The 18,524-nt window shown below is 44.7% G+C and overlaps 2 protein-coding genes across 3 annotated transcripts; one reads left to right on the top strand and one right to left on the bottom strand.

Annotated features, from left to right (window-relative positions):
* Positions 1–99: 99 nt before the first annotated feature.
* Positions 100–9,799, top strand: PIH1D2 (PIH1 domain containing 2). Its single transcript, XM_050922159.1, has 6 exons — positions 100–576; positions 2,025–2,148; positions 2,729–2,968; positions 3,440–3,702; positions 3,820–3,922; positions 9,540–9,799. The coding sequence occupies exons 1-6, from the start codon at positions 391–393 to the stop codon at positions 9,659–9,661; spliced, it is 1,038 nt and encodes a 345-aa protein (XP_050778116.1). The 5' UTR covers positions 100–390; the 3' UTR covers positions 9,662–9,799.
* On the bottom strand, positions 5,700–18,127 carry DLAT (dihydrolipoamide S-acetyltransferase). 2 transcript variants are annotated; one of them, XM_050922156.1, is made up of 14 exons: positions 17,864–18,127; positions 17,257–17,358; positions 16,327–16,451; positions 16,043–16,199; positions 13,670–13,796; positions 13,042–13,232; positions 12,221–12,368; positions 11,921–11,988; positions 10,990–11,082; positions 9,807–9,914; positions 9,090–9,205; positions 8,615–8,777; positions 8,268–8,404; positions 5,700–7,399 (listed from the first exon to the last, which is right to left on the bottom strand). In XM_050922156.1, the coding sequence occupies exons 1-14, from the start codon at positions 18,095–18,097 to the stop codon at positions 7,270–7,272; spliced, it is 1,899 nt and encodes a 632-aa protein (XP_050778113.1). In that variant the 5' UTR covers positions 18,098–18,127; the 3' UTR covers positions 5,700–7,269. The 2 variants fall into 2 exon arrangements, with proteins under 2 accessions (XP_050778113.1, XP_050778115.1); XM_050922158.1 differs by lacking the exons at positions 13,042–13,232; positions 13,670–13,796.
* Between the last annotated feature and the right edge of the window lie 397 nt (positions 18,128–18,524).

Below are 18,524 nucleotides of genomic sequence, written 5' to 3'. Positions count from 1 at the left end.
GGGCGCTGGGATGCGGGCCAAGGGGGTGGCATGGGGAATGCTGGGGTGGGGCTAAGGGGGCGGCATGGGGGGCGCCGGGATGGGGCCAAGGGGGCGGCATGGGGGGCGCTGGGATGCAGGCTTAGGGGGCAGCACAGGGGGCGCCGGGGTGGGGCCAAGGGGCCTCTAATATGACTCTCAGATCCCAGGGGCAGGTGAAGGGGCTGGGGACAGGTTGGCAGATAGATCCTCCATCCTTTTTCTTGTGACTAGAACATATTTTGCCCTGGAGTCCCGGATACAAACCCCGTGGACGCTGTGCAGGGCAGCTGTTCAAAGCAAATACTCTCCCTAATTCTCTGATAGGTTAAGTGTAAAACCCCTGCTGCTTCCTGGGGGACATTTGTGCTAATGATGGCGGCTCCTGCTCACTCAAAGGACATGCTGACTCAAGTGACCCAACTCTGGAGTATGCTGGATGAGATGGCAGAAAGCACCCCTGAGAGTTACCACAGATTCATGCAGCAGCAGCTGGAGGATGCAAAGCAATATTGCACTCCCCCTGAACCACATCTTTGCCTACAGACCCACATACTGGTACGTGGGGCAAGGGCTTATACTATGAAAGAGCCATGAGATTCCAGTAGGATCTCACCTGGCAATGGTAGTGCCTGGAAGATGCTTCCAGCTGCAGAAAGGCCCTAACCAGCACTGCTAGCTGAGTTGTGTCATGGGAGCCCTCACAGGCTATCTGAATACCCTTGGGAGTGGGTGAAGGTCCTTCGGTGCACCCGTGTTCACTGCTAGAGACCCAAGAGTACTGAGACACCAATGGGGGATGGAGTGAGGATATCATTCTGTCTACCAGCTCAGTAAGGTTAAAAAAGGATTCGATTTTTGTGAGGAAAAATAGCCTCTGCGGTGCCATTGGTTAGGATAAAAATAATAAAAGTTCTCATGCTTTGTGCTTCTGGGTGGGAGGTAGTGCTCCTTCCAAAATGCACTATGATGAAGGGCACAAAGAGCTGCATTGTGGAAGATTTTTATTTTCACAGAAGCATTGGACAATAGCCATTGTCAGAGCCAGGTTACCCAACTGGTCTATATGCCTGTGGCAAAAGCACCATGTTTACATGGAACTGAAAGCAGATGCAGATATGAATTCTAGTGTTAAATGCAAAGCCATTCCTAATTAAACCAAGCAGTGCCCATGGGAAAAGTAAGGGTCTGGAGGAGATCACATATAATTCAGGCATACTTTGTGGCCTGAGGTTCATTAATAAACAGGAATGCATCCCATTGTGACAGAGCTTGATTCCTAGCTCTGAGATTCTGCCAGAATTGATGATCATAACAGATCACTTAATGTAACATGGAAATCCAGGATATATTCTGCATCTAAGATCACAGTAAACTTTGAGAGGGTGAACCACATAACTTGAGCTGGATACTAGTACCTCTGGGCAGTGAATACAAGTCTTTAGAGAGGCAACTCTCCCCCCTTGTGCTATGGAAATAGGCAGCTCCTAGATACTAGAAACCTGATTCTCCTCTCAAACTATTGCAGCAGTGTAACTCCATTGACCACCCTGGAAGTACTCCCCAGTTACACTGGCACAACCATAGGTCACCATCAGACTCTAAAGCAGTGCTGGTTTGTGGTTGAATGTCCTACATAGCACAGACTATGACAAAACACGTGTTGTTGCTGTTGTCTGGTAAAAAGACCCCTTTGTGTCCCTAAAATCAATGTTCATACACCATATTTAAATCCTATTCTGCTCCTGGTATATGATCATTTAGACTCGCTTTGTTTTTTCCACCTGTGTATTTTTTCTTCAATATGAAAGCCCGGTGGGCACAAAGACAAACATAGCTCTTTACATGTTTTATATAAAGTTGAACTAAGAAGTTTATAGGTAGTTAAGGATTTGAAAGTGGCCTATGATTTTACCTGTTGTTAACCATTTGGTTCCATTGCACTTTTGGCTATAAGGAGACCTAAACATTTGTGGTGATTAAGTGGTTTTGGGTTCTCTTTGCAGGATCCTAAGGAAAAATCATTATTCATTAACCTCTGCAGGTGGAAAAGGGTCCCAGCTCCTAAGTCACCTACTGATCCAATACCTCTAAGTGCTGGCCCACTTGAGGAGGTGTCCGATAAAGCAGGCAAGTACATAATGGGTTCCAAAATACTCTTTGTACGTGCCACAGTTAGGACACTTTCCTCTCATTTCTATAGGATTGTATTGGAAAGGCAAAGAGCAGCCCTTTTAGAGTGCCATTGGCGGTATATAGCTTGCAACTTGAAGGTTGAGGAGGCATAGACTGAACCCTAAGTAAAATTGGTTGTTCCTTCTGAAAAAGCAGATCACACTAAATGCTTAAGTGCCTTGCAGGATTAGGGCTTTAGCGCATGTACCCATCTTTAAGCACATGGTAGTCTCAGTTCCATTAAATGCAGGGAAATTACTCCCATGCTTAACTTTACACATGTCCATAAGTGATCTGCTGGATGGGAGTGGTATTTTCTACAGGTCAGTTTTCTGGAACCAGGTCCTCATAGGAAACCACACATCAAGCCACTTCCTATTCATATTATTGATTCTTCAAAACATTTAATCATTAAAAGCATCAAAATTATTCTTAATATAGGTTACCTCCACTGTACCTATGGCAGATGTATTCTATCCCCTATAAAACAGATTGTAGCAGTACAGCAATAATGTTTGACACATTGTTTTTCTAGAGACTTACTCCATCATAGATATTGCATATAATCCGACTGTTCTTCAGCGAGAGAACCAAGCAGAAATGGATCACTTGATCCGTCTGACATTTAAATACATTGAGGAGCATTACAACCTCTCTCTCTCCCACTCTTACCACATTGCAACATTCACACTCAAAGGAAGCCTGAAAAGGATGAAACAGAGTCTGAGAGGAGGGCCACTACCAGCTCCACTTTTCAACAAGAACACGAGGAATGGTACATACACTTCTTTTAAATTACTGTCAAGAGATGGTGTAATGGAAATAGAAAAGGCTAAACTCCCAGTCCCATCTATGTGGGGGGTGGCTGCAATGTTACTTTCCATCCCCTTGAAATCTAAAGAATATTGAAACTGACCTGTGCCCTGACCCTGCAAGACATCTTGCAGGCCTTTGCCCAGTAGAATCAGGCCTGTGTGGTTCCACTGTAAGATACAGAACACTGGAAACTTGAGTTTCAGCCTTGTACCTACTTACAAATAAAAGTGGAAATGAGGAATGAAGATGGAAAGAGCTCCATGAAATTAGTATACAAGCTTTAGCAGCTGAGTTCATAATCACAAAGCTGACGCTTACATTTTGGCACATTTTGCTAACTGGTATAAATCCATCAGTTAAAGCTACAGCTAAACTACTTCTAATAAGATATTTTATTAACTACCTGTGTGAATATTATTTTTTCTGGAAGAACTGACACTGGACCAGATAAAGAACAACCTCAGAGAGGAGGACCGCAATAATGCTACACTGCTGCTGAACAAGGATGTTACACAGTCTAAAGTGCATCTGATAGAAGAAATTGCCAGTATGGAGCTGCCACAGGAGCCAGTCACACCAACCTATGAACTGACCATTGCAAAGGATGCAAACAGGAAACCTCTAAAGATTGAACTGAAAGTAGAAATGCCTAAAGTTAGTTCCATTTCTGAATGTGAACTGAGCCTTTCAAGGGTAAGTTTTGTAGGAACGAAAACCTGTGCTTCCTCTCTGTTGAACCCAAACAGGCTTAGAAAGTCACTTTAACACATATACTTGCTGATGGAGTATTTTAATTTGCCTATGTTTTAGGATGATGTAATCATTGAAGTCCCTGAAAAATACAGATTACAGCTGGATTTGCCAGAGTTGGTCGATGAAGAAGCAACTACAGCAACATTTAACAAAGGAAAAGGTGTGTTGCTTATCATAATGCCAATTCCCTAAAGAAAATGTTAGGGACAACAGGTTCTCAAAAAATTAGTGGGTATGTGTCACTCTTAAAGATTAAAAGGAAGGTTAATGGTAAAGATCTTAGTAATATATAGAAATCAGTATCACTGTGTTATTCTAAGTATCTGTTCTGCTGTCTATGCATACACCATTTCCTTTGAGAACAGGGGTGATGAAGTTTACATAGAGAGGAAGTGTACTGTATATAGAGTAGGAAGGAATTGTTAATAAAAGTTGTAAGCATTTAAGGGTTACTTAGATCATTTTATCTCTAACGCAATTCTACATTATAACCTTTACTACCATGTTCAGTTTGTCCATCAGTAGAGCAATAAAGGGTGATTAACTCTGAAGAAATAGTGTTCCCCTTTCTGGTTTTACTCCGCTGAAGAAACTCTTATCTGGTGTTAGCAAACTGTTTCTTTTTAAATAGAGGGTTTAATGCTGGTGAAAGATGGTGACATTGATGATGCTTGATACGTAACAGTGCAAGCTCTCCCACGCCTGGCTTCTTTTTCAACTAGATCTGCAGGGGTTACTTTTAAAAAGTGAGGTAAGCAGTCTCCAAGCCAATTCACTACTCAGGGCACTACTAAGAGTTGGCCTTAACCCACCCATGCAATGGTGTTGCAATCTCAGCAGAACTAGGCAACATAACAGTAGTGCTCTAGCACTAGTCTGCCAATTCAAAGACTGTTTACATAATGGATATTAAGGCTCAAGAACCCTGTGAATGACGGCATCTACCAAAAGAGTTTCTCTACTATAAACACTTCCCAAGTGCTATATGTCTGTGGTGCCAGCTGGCATTCACGAAGAAAACAAGCCAAAGCAGATGAGAACATTACAAATGAGTACTTCAGAGATTGGAAAAGGTGGGTCAGGAGTCGAGTTGTCTTACAAAGGCAATAATGATCGTATTCTATTCTAATATCAAATTATTTTTCAGACTGTAAGTGAGGAAATAAAACATGAGTTTCATGATGCCTTTTTGGTAAGTAATTTGATGTCCCAATGTACTCACCCCACCCCTTTTATACCAGGCTGTACCCACTTTAGCTTTACCTTACTCTCCTCCATTACAGCATATAACAATATGGCAGAGGAATAACTATGTTAAACAATAGATCAGAAATTAGAACAGACAGGTTAGAAATGTATAATTGTATTTAATTTTAACAGACTCATTTACTCATGAGCAGCAATTCTTAGTTTTCCTCCTTCTTCTGTTCTGAAACTGTTACACGGATTGCATCTAAAGACTGCATTTCTATAGTTATAGGTCAGACTGAAACGTGTTCATGTACATAAGCTGCCCTTGTTGGAGTGTGTAGCATCCACCAGGGCACTGCAAGCACCACAAAGCCAAATACAAACACGGAGCTGAAAGGATCATTCTGCTGTTCTGCAACCTGTTCCCCAGTCAGGCTCTCACTAGGACAGTGGTCCTTTGGCACAAGGTAGTTCCTGTTATGATTCATTTTCAGGTTATTATGGGGATGTCTAGGATTTCCTTAACCAGAATTCTAAGTACACAGTGTACCAGTGGAGTCAGAAACATAGATGATCCAAGTCCAGTGGTGCATGACAGTGGCCTACCAAAGATGTAACTGAAGCACTTATGGCTGGAAATCTTAAGGTTAATAGGGTAAGTTAATTTGCCCAACCAAAAGGGTTGACAACTTGGATAGACTGTGCACAAGCAGTGAGGTCAGCAGCACCCATTAATAAACAGAAAAAGCAGTGGGACAATTTTTATTTGTCTTACAATTCCAAAGATTTAATAGAACACATGGACTCACTAGAGAATCTGGAATTGAGAGAATTAGAACATTTTTAAACTTAACTGCAACAACTTTTCTTCTTACCCAACCATTAAAGTTAGGCATAACTGCAACCAATCAAGTAAAACGTTAAATAGTTCTCACAAAAATATTTCATCTCCACAGTATATGTTTTCAGTATTACCTTTAGTGGATTCTGTAGCACAGCTTTACAAGAGACAATACTTAATGTAATGTATAGGGTACAGAATAAGTTTCTATATAGAATTTATTTAACCTTTTGTTCCTACCAAGCTCTCCTGATCACTGATCAACTATATGATCATTTTAAAGTTAACATTTCCCTTTGGAAAGTGGAATATTGGGAGTGGCCACAATGTGTCCCCCCACTGTAGGACACAATTATTAGTGTATTTGGGTACAAGTCCAATAGAAAACCATTTAAAGCATATTACATACATTATATACATGGAACAGCACATTCGCAGTTTACTAAGGCTGGGACAGTAAAGACATTTCATCTAAGAATTGTGGTATCAATGACCTCAACTCATGTCAGAGATTCCTATGTCAAGAATGTCTGAAAAATCAATTTTCAAACATCCAAGTCATCACAGAAATGATTCCCAGGGATGGGATTCCAATGGCCAAATGACACATGCTGATAATGGGTATCAACACACATAGCAAGAAATTCTCCTGACTGTTCTGCAGAACAACTATTTCCATTGCAACAGGGTGTATTGTTAACACTGCAAGAGGGAAAGCAGCCATTTAAGATAATTTCATACAAAAATACACACACGTAAAAATCCACAAGGATGGGGCACATTCTCTGTGGCATTTAGAAGAGATTTGATTTACTGTTTTGATAGCCTGATTAGTGCAACTTCTCTCTTGCCTCTTATTTATTTTTTTTTAATTATTTTTTAAAGTCCTCTAAAAGGGTTCACTTAGCTGTGAAAATCTGAGCTAGTGTTGAATTTCAAGGAGGAATTGGAATGTGAACCCTTTGTCCTATGAAAAAATATTCCTCCTCTCAATATGTGCCTGTCACTCTCACTAATACTAGCAGGAGAACAGACCACTTAGGGTTCACTTTTTTAAAAAAAGCGAACTAGCTTGTAAATTTGAGCTACCAATCCTTACAAATGCTTTTGCACAGATGTTTACAATCTGGTTCTCTTATTTCTGAGAACACAAGGGATTATATATCTGTGTATGCTCTCCCCCCCACCCCCCGACCTTTAAGGAGTTCTCACATGATTTTAAATCCAAAACGCTTGACTTTCTCAAAAAAAAAAAAAACCATTGGCAAATTAACTGTATAAAATACAGTATAACTATATTGCTCTGTAAAGCCTTCTGCAAACTATTTATCTGTACAGACTGGTAAAAATTACCAGTTAATATACATATTTAAAATTAAGGAAAATTTGTTTAATAGAGTCTAATCACTGAAATATAAATAGCTTGATTAGAACAGAACAATGTGACCTAGGAAAGTCTTGGTTGTTTGGTTCGATTATAGCAGCATGGTTGTTGGCTTTTCAAGGAACTTTTTGAACTCAGCAAGCCACTGGGCTCCAACTGCTCCATCCACAACTCGATGGTCACAACTGAGAGTAACTGACATCATGCTGGCCACATCAAACCTGGGAAGAGAAACAAAATCCCATATTTAGCACTCTGCAAGTTAGTTAGCAGAGATTTGTCAGCTAGTGATATTCACACACCACCCAGGACTTTTATAAAAGATAAACACCAAAGGGGGTTAGTCCTGTAGTACTCAGATCTACTTTTCTATCTCCACAAATGTTCATGGTGAAGATGTACATGACAAAGTAGATCGTATCCATTTTCTGAAATTAGGTGATCCCTTTGGAATATGCAGATCATTTTATTTAATAAAATGCAAATACATTTGTGGTACAACTTCACTCCACCTCCATGCTAAGTCACACTCTGGGCCTGTCTACCTCAGGGTGAGTTTTCAGGCAGTATGATGGCTTTTTATCTATACGACATGTCATTCGTATGCTCACCAGATTCAAAAGTCTGCACTGTGCCAGTCAAAATTTACCAACAAAATATGGTCCCGTGAGAAAGGCACTAATCTAGGATTTAGGAGACAAAGGCTCAATTCCTTCCTCTGCCACACAGTTCCTGTGCGACCTTGAACAAATTATTTCCTCTCTGTGCCTTGGGAACAACAGGACTTCCCTATCTCACAGGGGCATTGTGCGGAGAAATACATTAACTATTGCGAGATGGTTGGATAATATGGCCACGGGAGCCACATAAGTACCTAACGTAATTAAATTGGAAACAGATTGATAAGATTTGCCTACACAATGTATTTAAAATTGATGTATCAAAAGCAGCTCATGAAAAGCAATAGTTGCACTGTGCAATATTGCAAAATACTGATCTTCTGATGGGGAAATCAGCCATTATTCCAAAGTAAATGTCACCTGTTTGAAGAGTTAACTGAATCTGGATAATGCTCTATTTAATACTTACCCCTTCTCATTATTTGCTGGTACCAGCCTGTTTTCTGAAGTACCAACTGCCAGAATACATGCCTGAGGGGGATTGATTATGGCAGAGAAATTCTTAATCCCATACATTCCTAAATTAGAAACCGTAAAAGTGCCTCCCTACAGGAAATAAACACAGATAAATATATGGAACTTCACAAAAGTCACTTCACACAACATGTTAATTAACATGGCAAAACTAGATCATGGACTTGAAAGTGCCTGTTCTGAAGAGGTCATTTGACCGATATGTCATGAAATAGTTCAATTTTTTTTTTAAGTTGGTGACAATCACAGCTGCAGGAATTACTAACACATCAAGCGCCTCACCTGGAATTCGTGGGGCTGAAGTTTACCTTCTCGTGCTTTGGCTGCCAAAGAGGCAACGTCTTTACTAATGGAAGCCAGTCCCTTTATGTGCGCATTGAACACGATGGGCGTTATAAGCCCTGCAGGAGTACTCACTGCAATGCTAACATCCACTACATGATTTCTGTAAGACACAGAGACACAACCCACATTACCTGAGTAGGACACACAGATTTTTTTAAAGCATTAAAGCCATCTTATATAAGTGAGTAGGTACTGTCATGTCTATTAAGTCTAGTGCCCAGACCTCACTCACAAGGGCTGTGAAGCAAAGTATATGAAGTATTGAGAATCCCCTGAGTTTTACACTGCAGCTGCTCCCATTCCTGCCCCAGCCTTTATGAGATCCTGCCAAAAGTGTGGTAGAATTGCTCCATTTTTGCTATTAACACAACACTGAATAAAGTTACTAGCTACTTTTGGACCATATACTTACTGCCTGATAACAGTGTCCAACCATGAGGAATTGGCTTCAGGCACCTTCACACATGCCAGAGCTGAAGCTTTAATGATGAAATCATTGACAGAAAGCTTAATGTTCTCTGACACCTCCTGTAAAGAGAAGACAGAGGTTTGAAATGTCAGTGATTTACTCACTCCTTATTGTCACCACAAAAACGGAATTAGTTTGCATAAACACGAGACTATACTACCTGTTCACACTTACTGTGTGACCCTATCACAGTCAATCTAGAACATCTCTACGAGGAAACAACATTTGAAAGTGTCTTAAGCCCATTTAACATTTGCATCTCCCCCCTTATAGTCTGAGAAGCAGCATTCCGTTTTGGGATGGGTGTTATCTTCATTTCTTCAAAAGAAAAAACTCAGCTCAGAAGCACTATCTTGTTTATGGTTTGATCCTGCTCTTTATCCTATTTTCTAGCTGAGGCAACAATAGTAAAAGAAAGCTGCGCAGCTTGTCTAGGATTCAATGTGATCAGGTTGGGGAACTCTGAGCACACAATGGACAGTGTTTGGATGAAGAAGACTTCTCCACCTGACTAGCAGGAGGCAGCAAACTTTGGATGCGAAGGAACCCGTTCTTCCCAAGTCCAGCTGGCTCAACACTGAAGAACAGACACAGGAGGCTCACCATACTGGTTATCTACCTGTCGCTCAGACCCACACCACAACCCTTCAATAGTGTTACCTTATTAAGTTCTTTCCTGAGCTCCAGTATTTCTCCCACATTTATATCAATAGACAGATAGTAGTGAGGTATTGTTTGTTTAGACTGCATCAAACGCTGAGCAATGACCTGAAGGCAAACAGAGCAGGTCATCAGAACACAACACACTTTGCAAAATGGGTTTCCATCCAAGCTAAAAGTAGGGCTGACAATGCACACCACTGTCTTAGATGCACACACTGCAGCACAATTGAGTTTGATCCAAGTGTCTTTGGAGTTGCTACATAAAGACTACTGAGCAGCAGACAATAGCCAAAACACAATATACGGATTTTGCATTTTTAAAACAGCTAGAATTTATACACCTTCTCTCATTGTGTTCTCCTAGGCTTTTGCTAAATGGAGTAGAGAGATGAACAGATGGGCTGGGACAGAGGAAAACTTTGTTATGGTGATTTGGGAAGCATCTTAGTTTTGGGGAAATTGGTCCTGTTACTTGTATTTTAGAGAGAGAGAGAGATTGTACAAGGCCAGAAACATTGGATGGATGCATTTTTATAAACACAATAAAGCAGCTGCTGTATATAAAAGGCACCTCCACAAGAAGAAGATCTCGCCCTCACCTTCAAATGAAGTTCATTACATCAGAAAAGAGAGATTTGGCTAAGAGGAATGGTTGTCCATCATAAGGCACCAGACACCTAGAAACACGTCACCCTACTATAAATCACTAATAGCAGTAAAAATGAGAGTGGGATTTTGCTTCAATTTTCATTTCTCGAGACGTGGGTGGATTTCACCCTAGTCCCCTTTTTTGGGTACATCAACCACCACGACATGATTTAGCACAATTGGCTGTCTCTGCTCGAGGTGCAAACTGGGATAGAAAAGTTGCTGCAGATTAGGGCGGAGGTGCATTGACAAAGCTGTGGACAGGGAGAGACCTCACAGGTCAGAATGGAGGTGCATTAGCAAAGCTGCATGGGGGAAGCTTGCTCAACACCTGCCAGTTCTATGCCATGCTCAAACCAGCGCTATTAAATCACTTCTTCCACCAAGTTCCCTACCCTTCAGCATCAATTGGCCCTCCTGATTAAAAGGGACCTTAGTCAACAGTGGTTAAATGTTTAATGTTTCTGGAAAGACTCCTATGTGTAAATACAATCTCCTCTTTAAAGGGAGAGAAAGAAGGAAAACCTCTTACCCTCCGAATATTACTGATGGGGATATCTGTGAAGACGCCTGAAGGAGGTGGTGCTGCTGTTGGAGCTGCAGGTGCAACAGGAGCTGCCTGGGGCTGTATGCAAAGAGAGACACAGGTAGCTGGGTTTCCAGTCATTGTTCAAATGTGAGCTGGGGTTTGTAAGTATTACGGAGACAAGCTTTGGGATAACTCCTATGAATAAGGCTGTGGTGGAAAACAGATGGCTGAAACACGACTACTCTCCCCATTTCCAGGTAACCTTCTTTAATAAGCAGAAGGCACTCTCTTCCTATAGCTTCCTATCCTAATGCATTTTAAGTGATTCACAAACCCAGATGTTAAGGCCTTAATAATAATGTGGTGTTTGTGGGTATATGAAACACATGGTATTGATATCTATAGCTACTATATTCTAATTAAGGACTGGTAATAAATATTAGTGATAGGTACCAGCCTATAAGGTTACAACTACAAAGCAGAACTCCATCAGACAATTGGAAAGTAAGGATGACTGCAGAAGACTTTCAGTTTTTAATATTGGATTTTCTTTGATTTTCCCCTCCTAAACTGCATTCCTCAACGCTCCCCCACTCCATCAGCTGTTCTGTTACTATGGTAATGGGGACCATATAAACACCTGGAGAGGCAGGATGTGCTTCTGCAGCAAAATTCTAAAGTGACAAATAAAAAAGGAGAACATCTTGTCTCACATTTCTGAAGTCCTACACATGCTGACTCCCCAACACTTTCAGATACAACATTCCACACTGTCCAATCACCAGCACAACTTGTCAGTCATCAGAATGCCCACACTTCACCTGCTGGTTGCAGTCTTCAGCTGCTTCCAAAGAACAGCAGGTAGCTCTACACTTATGTCATAACAACTACTAATGCAGTAGTACAAGATCTCACAGAATTCAGTCCTACTCACAGGGACAACCTTTGGAGGCACAAATGACTCAATATCTTTCTTTGTGATTCTGCCATCTGGTCCAGTACCTGGTGGAGGGACATGTAAAATTTAAGATGATTTCATGCAATGCCATATGGGGAAAATGCAAGTTAAAATGAAACCCACTCCCTTTCTAACCCAGTCACTTAGCACAGCAATTGGACATTCGGCTGTAATCCATGACCGGAAAACATTTTCGATGGACTGTGAGGGAATGGACAGCTAAGCACATATCTAAGGGCAGCAGAGACTTGGATAAGAACAGAAATGGCAACTGACCTTTCACCTGCGCAATGTCAATTCCTCTTTCTGCTGCCAATTTCTTCGCCAGGGGGCTAATTATTACCCTTCCTTTATGTGCGGGAGCCCCGGGTGATGTGACTGCTGGAGCTGAAGGAGCAGTGGGCTGGGGTGGAGGTGCTGCCGCCTTAAGAGAATGGGTTAGACACAGTCATTAGCTGCACAGACATTCAGCTAAAGTCTTCAAGTTTCAGTTCATAAGTATAAGGAGATTTAACATGCAAAGAGAACATGGACATCTGGTTGCCAGAAACCAACTAGAGAATGTTCACAGATCAGCAACAAAAGTGATCAGAGGCTCATTTAGGAGATTAAGGAAGAGAATGAGAGCTAAATCAGCAGAACTGTGGCTAAAGTGAGCATCAGAGATGGGGAACATAACACTACAGGTATGGAGGAGGAGAATTATTTAGGAAGGTACAGAGAAATAAACTAAATTTTCTCATAATGTCTTCCATCAGAAAGCCTTTATGGGAGTGCAACTGATTAGGTTGTGGAATCATCTCCCAGAGGAAGGAGCAGTAAGTGACTTGTATCCCCATCATTTGGGGCATTTAAAACTGGAACAGGCAGCAGCCTGGATTACAGACATAGGGAACAACCTCCATCAGTTCCCAGAGGACAGACTAGCTTGTGCTAACAGGTGGTAGCCATCTCACGTTATCCTTTGACTCATGAAACCACAAACACATTATTGGAGTTCAAGCTTCACAAGGTCCACACCAGCAGGATTATTCAGGTCAGATTACCAACTGCTAATGGTCCCCCCACTTCTCTTCCCCATCAGAGATAGTCTTTACCGGAGGGGGAGGACTGGGTGGTGGTGCTTGTGGTTTGATGTCAGCTACTCCAGTCTCCCTGTAGTCAGCAAATGCTGGAATATCAGACTCCTTCTCCACAATGATACAGAGTGGGGTTCCTAATGGCACATCCCTTGTTCCTTCAGACACCAGAATTTTTGCCAGATAACCTTCTTCCTGCACTTCAAAGCCTTAAAAGAAAATGACTGATGAATGCTGGGGAAGATCAAATAACCGAAGGTTGGCACTGATGTCTCACAATCTCAACACACTGGTACAATGAAGAGTTCCTCTGGATGATGCTTTCAGTCTCCCCTCAGTAACTAAATCCCTGCCACTTTTTAACAGATCTTTAAAACAACACTGAATGGGGAGAAGTCTCCACGTACCGCAGGTCTAACACAACAGGGCTGGTGCAAAGCTTGGGAGCTGCTATTAGCAGCTCCATCACGTAGGACTACAAGAGGACAGGAAATAGCTTTAAATTGCTTCTTTTACATTGCACCAAGGCCTGCTGCCCTTTGCAGCTGGAAGAGAAAAGGCTGGTTTGAAACTCTACTGTGGATTGCTCTCTCCCCAGAGGTTACAGAACAATCTATGGTCCCTCTCAGGGTTAGAAATTGCTCACCTATCGTGGCTTTGTCTGTTTCAATTTCTGCCAATAAGTCTCCTTCACTCAGTTTCTCACCAACCTTCTTCTCCCACCTCTGAACCGTGCCCATTGTCATCGTAGGCGAGAGAGCAGGGAGAAGAATCTATGGAGTCAAAAGAATGCGAGCGTATCATAACAGATAGCTGAAAGCCAACAGGAACAGGAGCATGACTTCAAACCCTGACAAGCGTGTTACCCTTGAGAATGAGCCAGCACCAATATGTTCCTGGGCCTGCCTAACCCAACCGAGCAGGGTGCAATGCTGCTGCTGCCAAATCTCTGGTTTAGCATCTTTAAACAAGGCAAATTAAGGAAGAAAATTGAGAAGCAAAAACTGAGGGATTTTCCTGTTAGGATTCTGCTTTGCCTGTTTAGTGCTAGTAAATAACCATCACCTAGCACTTATGTAACACTTTTTAACCAAAGAGCCCAAGTGCACAGACGGGGATATTGAGACACAGATACGTGGAGTGCTTTGTCTGAGGTCACACAGCAAGTCAGTGGCAGAAATGGAAATAAAACTCTCAATTCCAGAACAGGTGAGGTTCCCCCCACTCCATTTGGAATCTGACTCCTGAACACAATGCTATGAAAAACAAAGGGGCAGATGGGAAGAGCTATGCTAAGAGTGACACACCCTGTCACTCAGGTACTACAGTGACAGGCACTGTAGCTATGCATTCAATAATGAGGACGTGCACAACTGTGCAAGACACTAGTATCGCTTCTCCTGCGTCACTGCAGGACTTGTTAGAGAATCAACATTCGACCACCCTTGAACAAGAAAGGAGAAGTAGAAAGGAAGCATGGTCCACTGGGCAAGGCACTAGTCTGGGATTCCAGCGATTGGGTTAAATTCCCTGTACTGCCATATACTTCCTGACACACCCTGGGCAAGTCACAGTCTCACTGTACCTCAGCTCCCCACCTGTAGAATTGGGATTACAGCAACTCCCTACTTCACAGGGTATTGCAAGGCTAAGCTCATTAAAGGTTGTGAGATGCTCGGCTGCAATGGTAAAGGGGCCATATAAGTACTTAAGATAGACAAACACAGGGTACTGTAGCAGTACTAGGCAGTCACAGAGATACCTCAGCATCTAACCACATTAGAACTAACCAAGCACAAATGGTCTACTCCCTGCTATGCAAACTTAAAAGAAATTCTTCCCACATAACTGGGCCCCAGCAGAGTAACAGAGGGTGTGAAGCAGCTCCTAAGTTCCTTTAACGCTGAGTGTCATGGTCCCTAACTTTCAGTGGCCTAGAGAAATCCCATGAACAACTCTGCAACCTACAAAGCCAAGCTAGAGGCCCAGGCTTCCTATACAATGAACGGGGAGAGAGAGGTGCCTTAAACATGAGCCACAAAAGCCAGCACGCTAGGTGAGGAACTACCAATGCCTGCAGGGGTGTGTACGAAACCCTGTCCCACTCTCACTGGTGGCACTCAAGTCTGGGCTGCAGGGAGGCACCTAGCTCTGTTAGTGATCATGACAGGGAACCAACCGCCTAGGCCACTTCTTGTGGGAATGAGTTCAGCACCTGCCTCGCTCCACACAAAAACTGCTGGAGGAGGAGGTGATGGTGCCACCCACCTTATAACTTTTAGCCCAGAGGTTAGAGCATTCACCTAGGATGTGGGACACCCAGATTCAATCCTCCCTTCACTCGGGCTAGAGGGCAAGAAAGGATTTGAATAGGGGTCTCCCACCTCTCAGGAGAACACTAACCACTGAGCAATGGGATATTCTCATGTGGGGCTCCCTCAGTCTCACCTGTTGAAGCTGTTCCACTGTGGATAAATAACGAACAGGAGATTCGAGCAGGGGGACTGGACCCAGGGTCTCCCCTCTCCCAGAGGGTGCCCTAAGCACTGGATTACAGTCTCTTTCTAGCCCAGTGACTAAGTATTTATCCTCAGGGGACCAGAGACAGGGTGCTACTTTGTGGCTTGCCGGTGCCTTCATCCTTTACTCCAGTCTGTGTGGCTAGGCCATCTACTAGCCATATTACCCAAGCAATATCATTACCTCCTAATAAGAAGAGAATAATGTGCATACAGGAGCTTTTTATAGTCTGAGGGAACTGGAATCCTAGAGGGAGCAGAGAGTCTTCTTCGACTGATAGCAGGGACCCTAAAACAATTTTCAAAGCTTAACTGATTGGGGTCCCGCCCACCCCCAAAGCCCATTTTAAATCTGCAGGATCGATCAGCTGACACACTCCTGCAGCTAGAGCTAATAAGGCCCATGGCTTATATCTACATCACAGTGCCTAGGAGCTAATAGTGTTTGACAGAAGACAGACACTGAAGAAGAATTCACTGAGGGTATGTACATGCCTTACCTGCATGTGAGGAGGGTAGGAGCTGCCTGGAGCCTGCACAGAGGGCTGAGCTGGTGGTGGGGGAGCTGCCGTTGGAGGAGGAGGCACTGAGGCTGCTGGAGCAGCAGATGCTGCAGAATCCAAGGTAAAATTCTTAAAGGCATCAATAAACTCAGGCCTGGAAGAGGAGCGAAAAGAGCCACGAAGACAACATGGAAGATAATGTGCCTAATGCTTCAGTCTGGGCATCCAACCCACCAGGTTCCCAATACATCACTGTACTGAGATTTTATCAATGTACTTACTTTTCAACTGTGATACATATTACAGACCCAATGGGAACATCTCTTGTCCCTTCTGCTACCAGGATCTTGGCCAAATAACATTCTTCCAGACTCTCAAATCCCACTGTCGCTTTGTCTGTTTCCACCTTTGCAAAAAGAGAACAATCGTTATAGCCAAAAAAAAACCAAAAAAGGCTTCACCTCAGCTCAGAATCCTCCAGTCTGATGTTTGTGGGTGAAGCTCCCTGGCATATAAAGCCATGGTGAGAATTGTCTCAGCTGACAGCAACAACTTGGCTGAAAAGGAAGAGAGACTGTAGAACAAATGAGGTTCAATCCCTCTCACAAGTAGCTAGGAAATGGCAGGCAACTCTGAGGGGTAGTGGCTGTTTTTAATCCCTTCAATAAAGTGCCTTCAGAAGATTAGTATTAATTTTTATTATCTGTATTTCACAATACCTAGGAGCCCCAGACATTGATCAGGACACCACTGTGCTAGGTGCTGTACACACACAAAACACAAAGAGGATCCTTGCCCCCGATAATTTACAATCTAAGCATGAGAGGGGCCAGATGGATAGACAGACTGACAGGCGAGTACAAGGAAACAATGAGGTGCTTGTTTGAAAATTTAACAAGTGGGTAATGGAAGCTGACATTATGGGCTGATCAGAGGCAGGAGTCAACCTTCCAAAGCTGAATCAGAGATAATGGGTAAGAGTGAGGAAAGAACATTTATGTCCATTTGGGGTGACTTGTAACAAAATCCAGGGCATGCACTTAGTACGGGAACAATTTTAGAAACCACAACCTGACTTGTCCTCTAGCTATGGAGCTGCCTCTCACCCCACCAGAAAGTGAGAGGCCTAAATAGAGGCCCCCCAATAAGAACTGGTCCTTGCTGCCCCATAACTGTGGACATCCTGGTTAGGAGCAATCTCTCCATGATACCTCTGCAATCAGATCTCCCTCACTGATCTTCTCCCCTTCCTTCTTCTCCCACCGAGCGATAGTCCCCATCTGCATTGTAGGCGAAAGAGCCGGCAAAGGCACCTGCACAAGAACAATCCAGCCATAGCGCGAAGGATCCTAGAACACCTTCCACCAAGTGAGGCGAGAGGCCAGTCAACGCTCTTCAATCCAGACACTGCCAAGGTGTCAACAATAAAACGGCCATAATGCTAACGCGACAACGGTCTCACGTTTATTCAGAGCCCTTCGTAACTCGGACTGACGCGGGGGACTGCTCACCCCCGTGCGCTCCAAAGCTGGGGAAGGGGCAGGGGGACAAGGGCAAATCCCAGCCCGGCCGCAGATGACTGGGCTATCGGCCAGTGGGATCCGGGGTCACATCCTGCGGCTTTGGGCCTAGGAACCCCGTTCGTAGGGCCCGGCCGGCGAGTCGGAGGGGATCCAGGGGGCGGCTGGGCTGGGGCTGTTCCCGTCTCACGGGGGCCCCCCCGCGGCTGTGGAGTGGGGGTGGGGGCAGAGAAAGGGGGTGACCCTGCGGCTGGGGCAGCTCCGGCCCTGGGGGTCCGGGCGCCCCCCAGCCCCTCACCTTCTGGTGCGGCGGGAGGCTGCACCAGCGCCGGGGGGGGAGGCGGGGCCAGGGCTCCCTCGGCAGCAGCAGCCGCCCCACGGGCCGGGGGCCCGGGCCGCTCCGGCTCCGGCTCCAGCTCCAGCTCCCTCCACTCAGGGCGCGGCCCCGCCGGCCCGGGCTCGCTCCCGCCGCGCCGGGCACTCGCCGCGGGGCCGCGCACGGGGCGAGGCGCCGCGCGAACACGCGCCACATGCTGCTGTGAAGCCGGGACCCGCCGGCCGCTCCGGCAATGACCTCGCTCCCCTCCGGACTGCGGGCGCCCACCGCGCTTTACGGCAGCAGCGGCTGCGATAGTGTCGTGAAGAGCCGCAAAGCAAAGAGGGAAAGCGGGGGGCGGGGGCGGGGCAGCAGCCGGAGTGAGGGGCTGGCTGGGAGGTCAGCGGCCAGGAGGCAGGGCGAGAGGTCTGGGTGCGGACATGGGAGCAGGAAGGGGGAGCAGGGGTCCCTAGGGGTAGGGTGGGGATGGATGGGGGAGCAGGGGAGGTCTGGGGGCAGGAAGGGGGAGCAGGGGTCCCTAGGGGAAGGGTGGGGATGGATGAGGAGCAGGGGAGGTCTGGGGGCAGGAAGGGGGAGCAGGGGTCCCTAGGGGTTGGGTGGGGACGGGTGGGGGAGCAGGGGA

Source organism: Gopherus flavomarginatus, chromosome 13 (genome assembly GCF_025201925.1).
Source record: "Gopherus flavomarginatus isolate rGopFla2 chromosome 13, rGopFla2.mat.asm, whole genome shotgun sequence".
Lineage (NCBI taxonomy): Eukaryota > Metazoa > Chordata > Testudines > Testudinidae > Gopherus > Gopherus flavomarginatus.
This window is presented reverse-complemented; position numbering and strand designations above follow the sequence as displayed.

Bases quoted from the DNA above. Each gene is read 5' to 3' on its own strand.
- PIH1D2 (XM_050922159.1), top strand. From the start codon at position 391: ATGATGGCGGCTCCTGCTCACTCAAAGGACATGCTGACTCAAGTGACC. The intron at 3,703-3,819 runs GTAAGTTTTGTA...CCTATGTTTTAG, and splicing joins GTGAACTGAGCCTTTCAAGG to GATGATGTAATCATTGAAGT. The intron at 3,923-9,539 runs GTGTGTTGCTTA...CCTATTTTCTAG, and splicing joins AACATTTAACAAAGGAAAAG to CTGAGGCAACAATAGTAAAA.
- DLAT (XM_050922156.1), bottom strand. From the start codon at position 18,097: ATGTGGCGCGTGTTCGCGCGGCGCCTCGCCCCGTGCGCGGCCCCGCGG. The intron at 13,233-13,669 runs GTGAGCAATTTC...TTTTCTTTTAAG, and splicing joins AACAGACAAAGCCACGATAG to GCTTTGAAGTGCAGGAAGAA. The intron at 7,400-8,267 runs GTAAGTATTAAA...TTCTCTTCCCAG, and splicing joins CCAGCAAATAATGAGAAGGG to GTTTGATGTGGCCAGCATGA.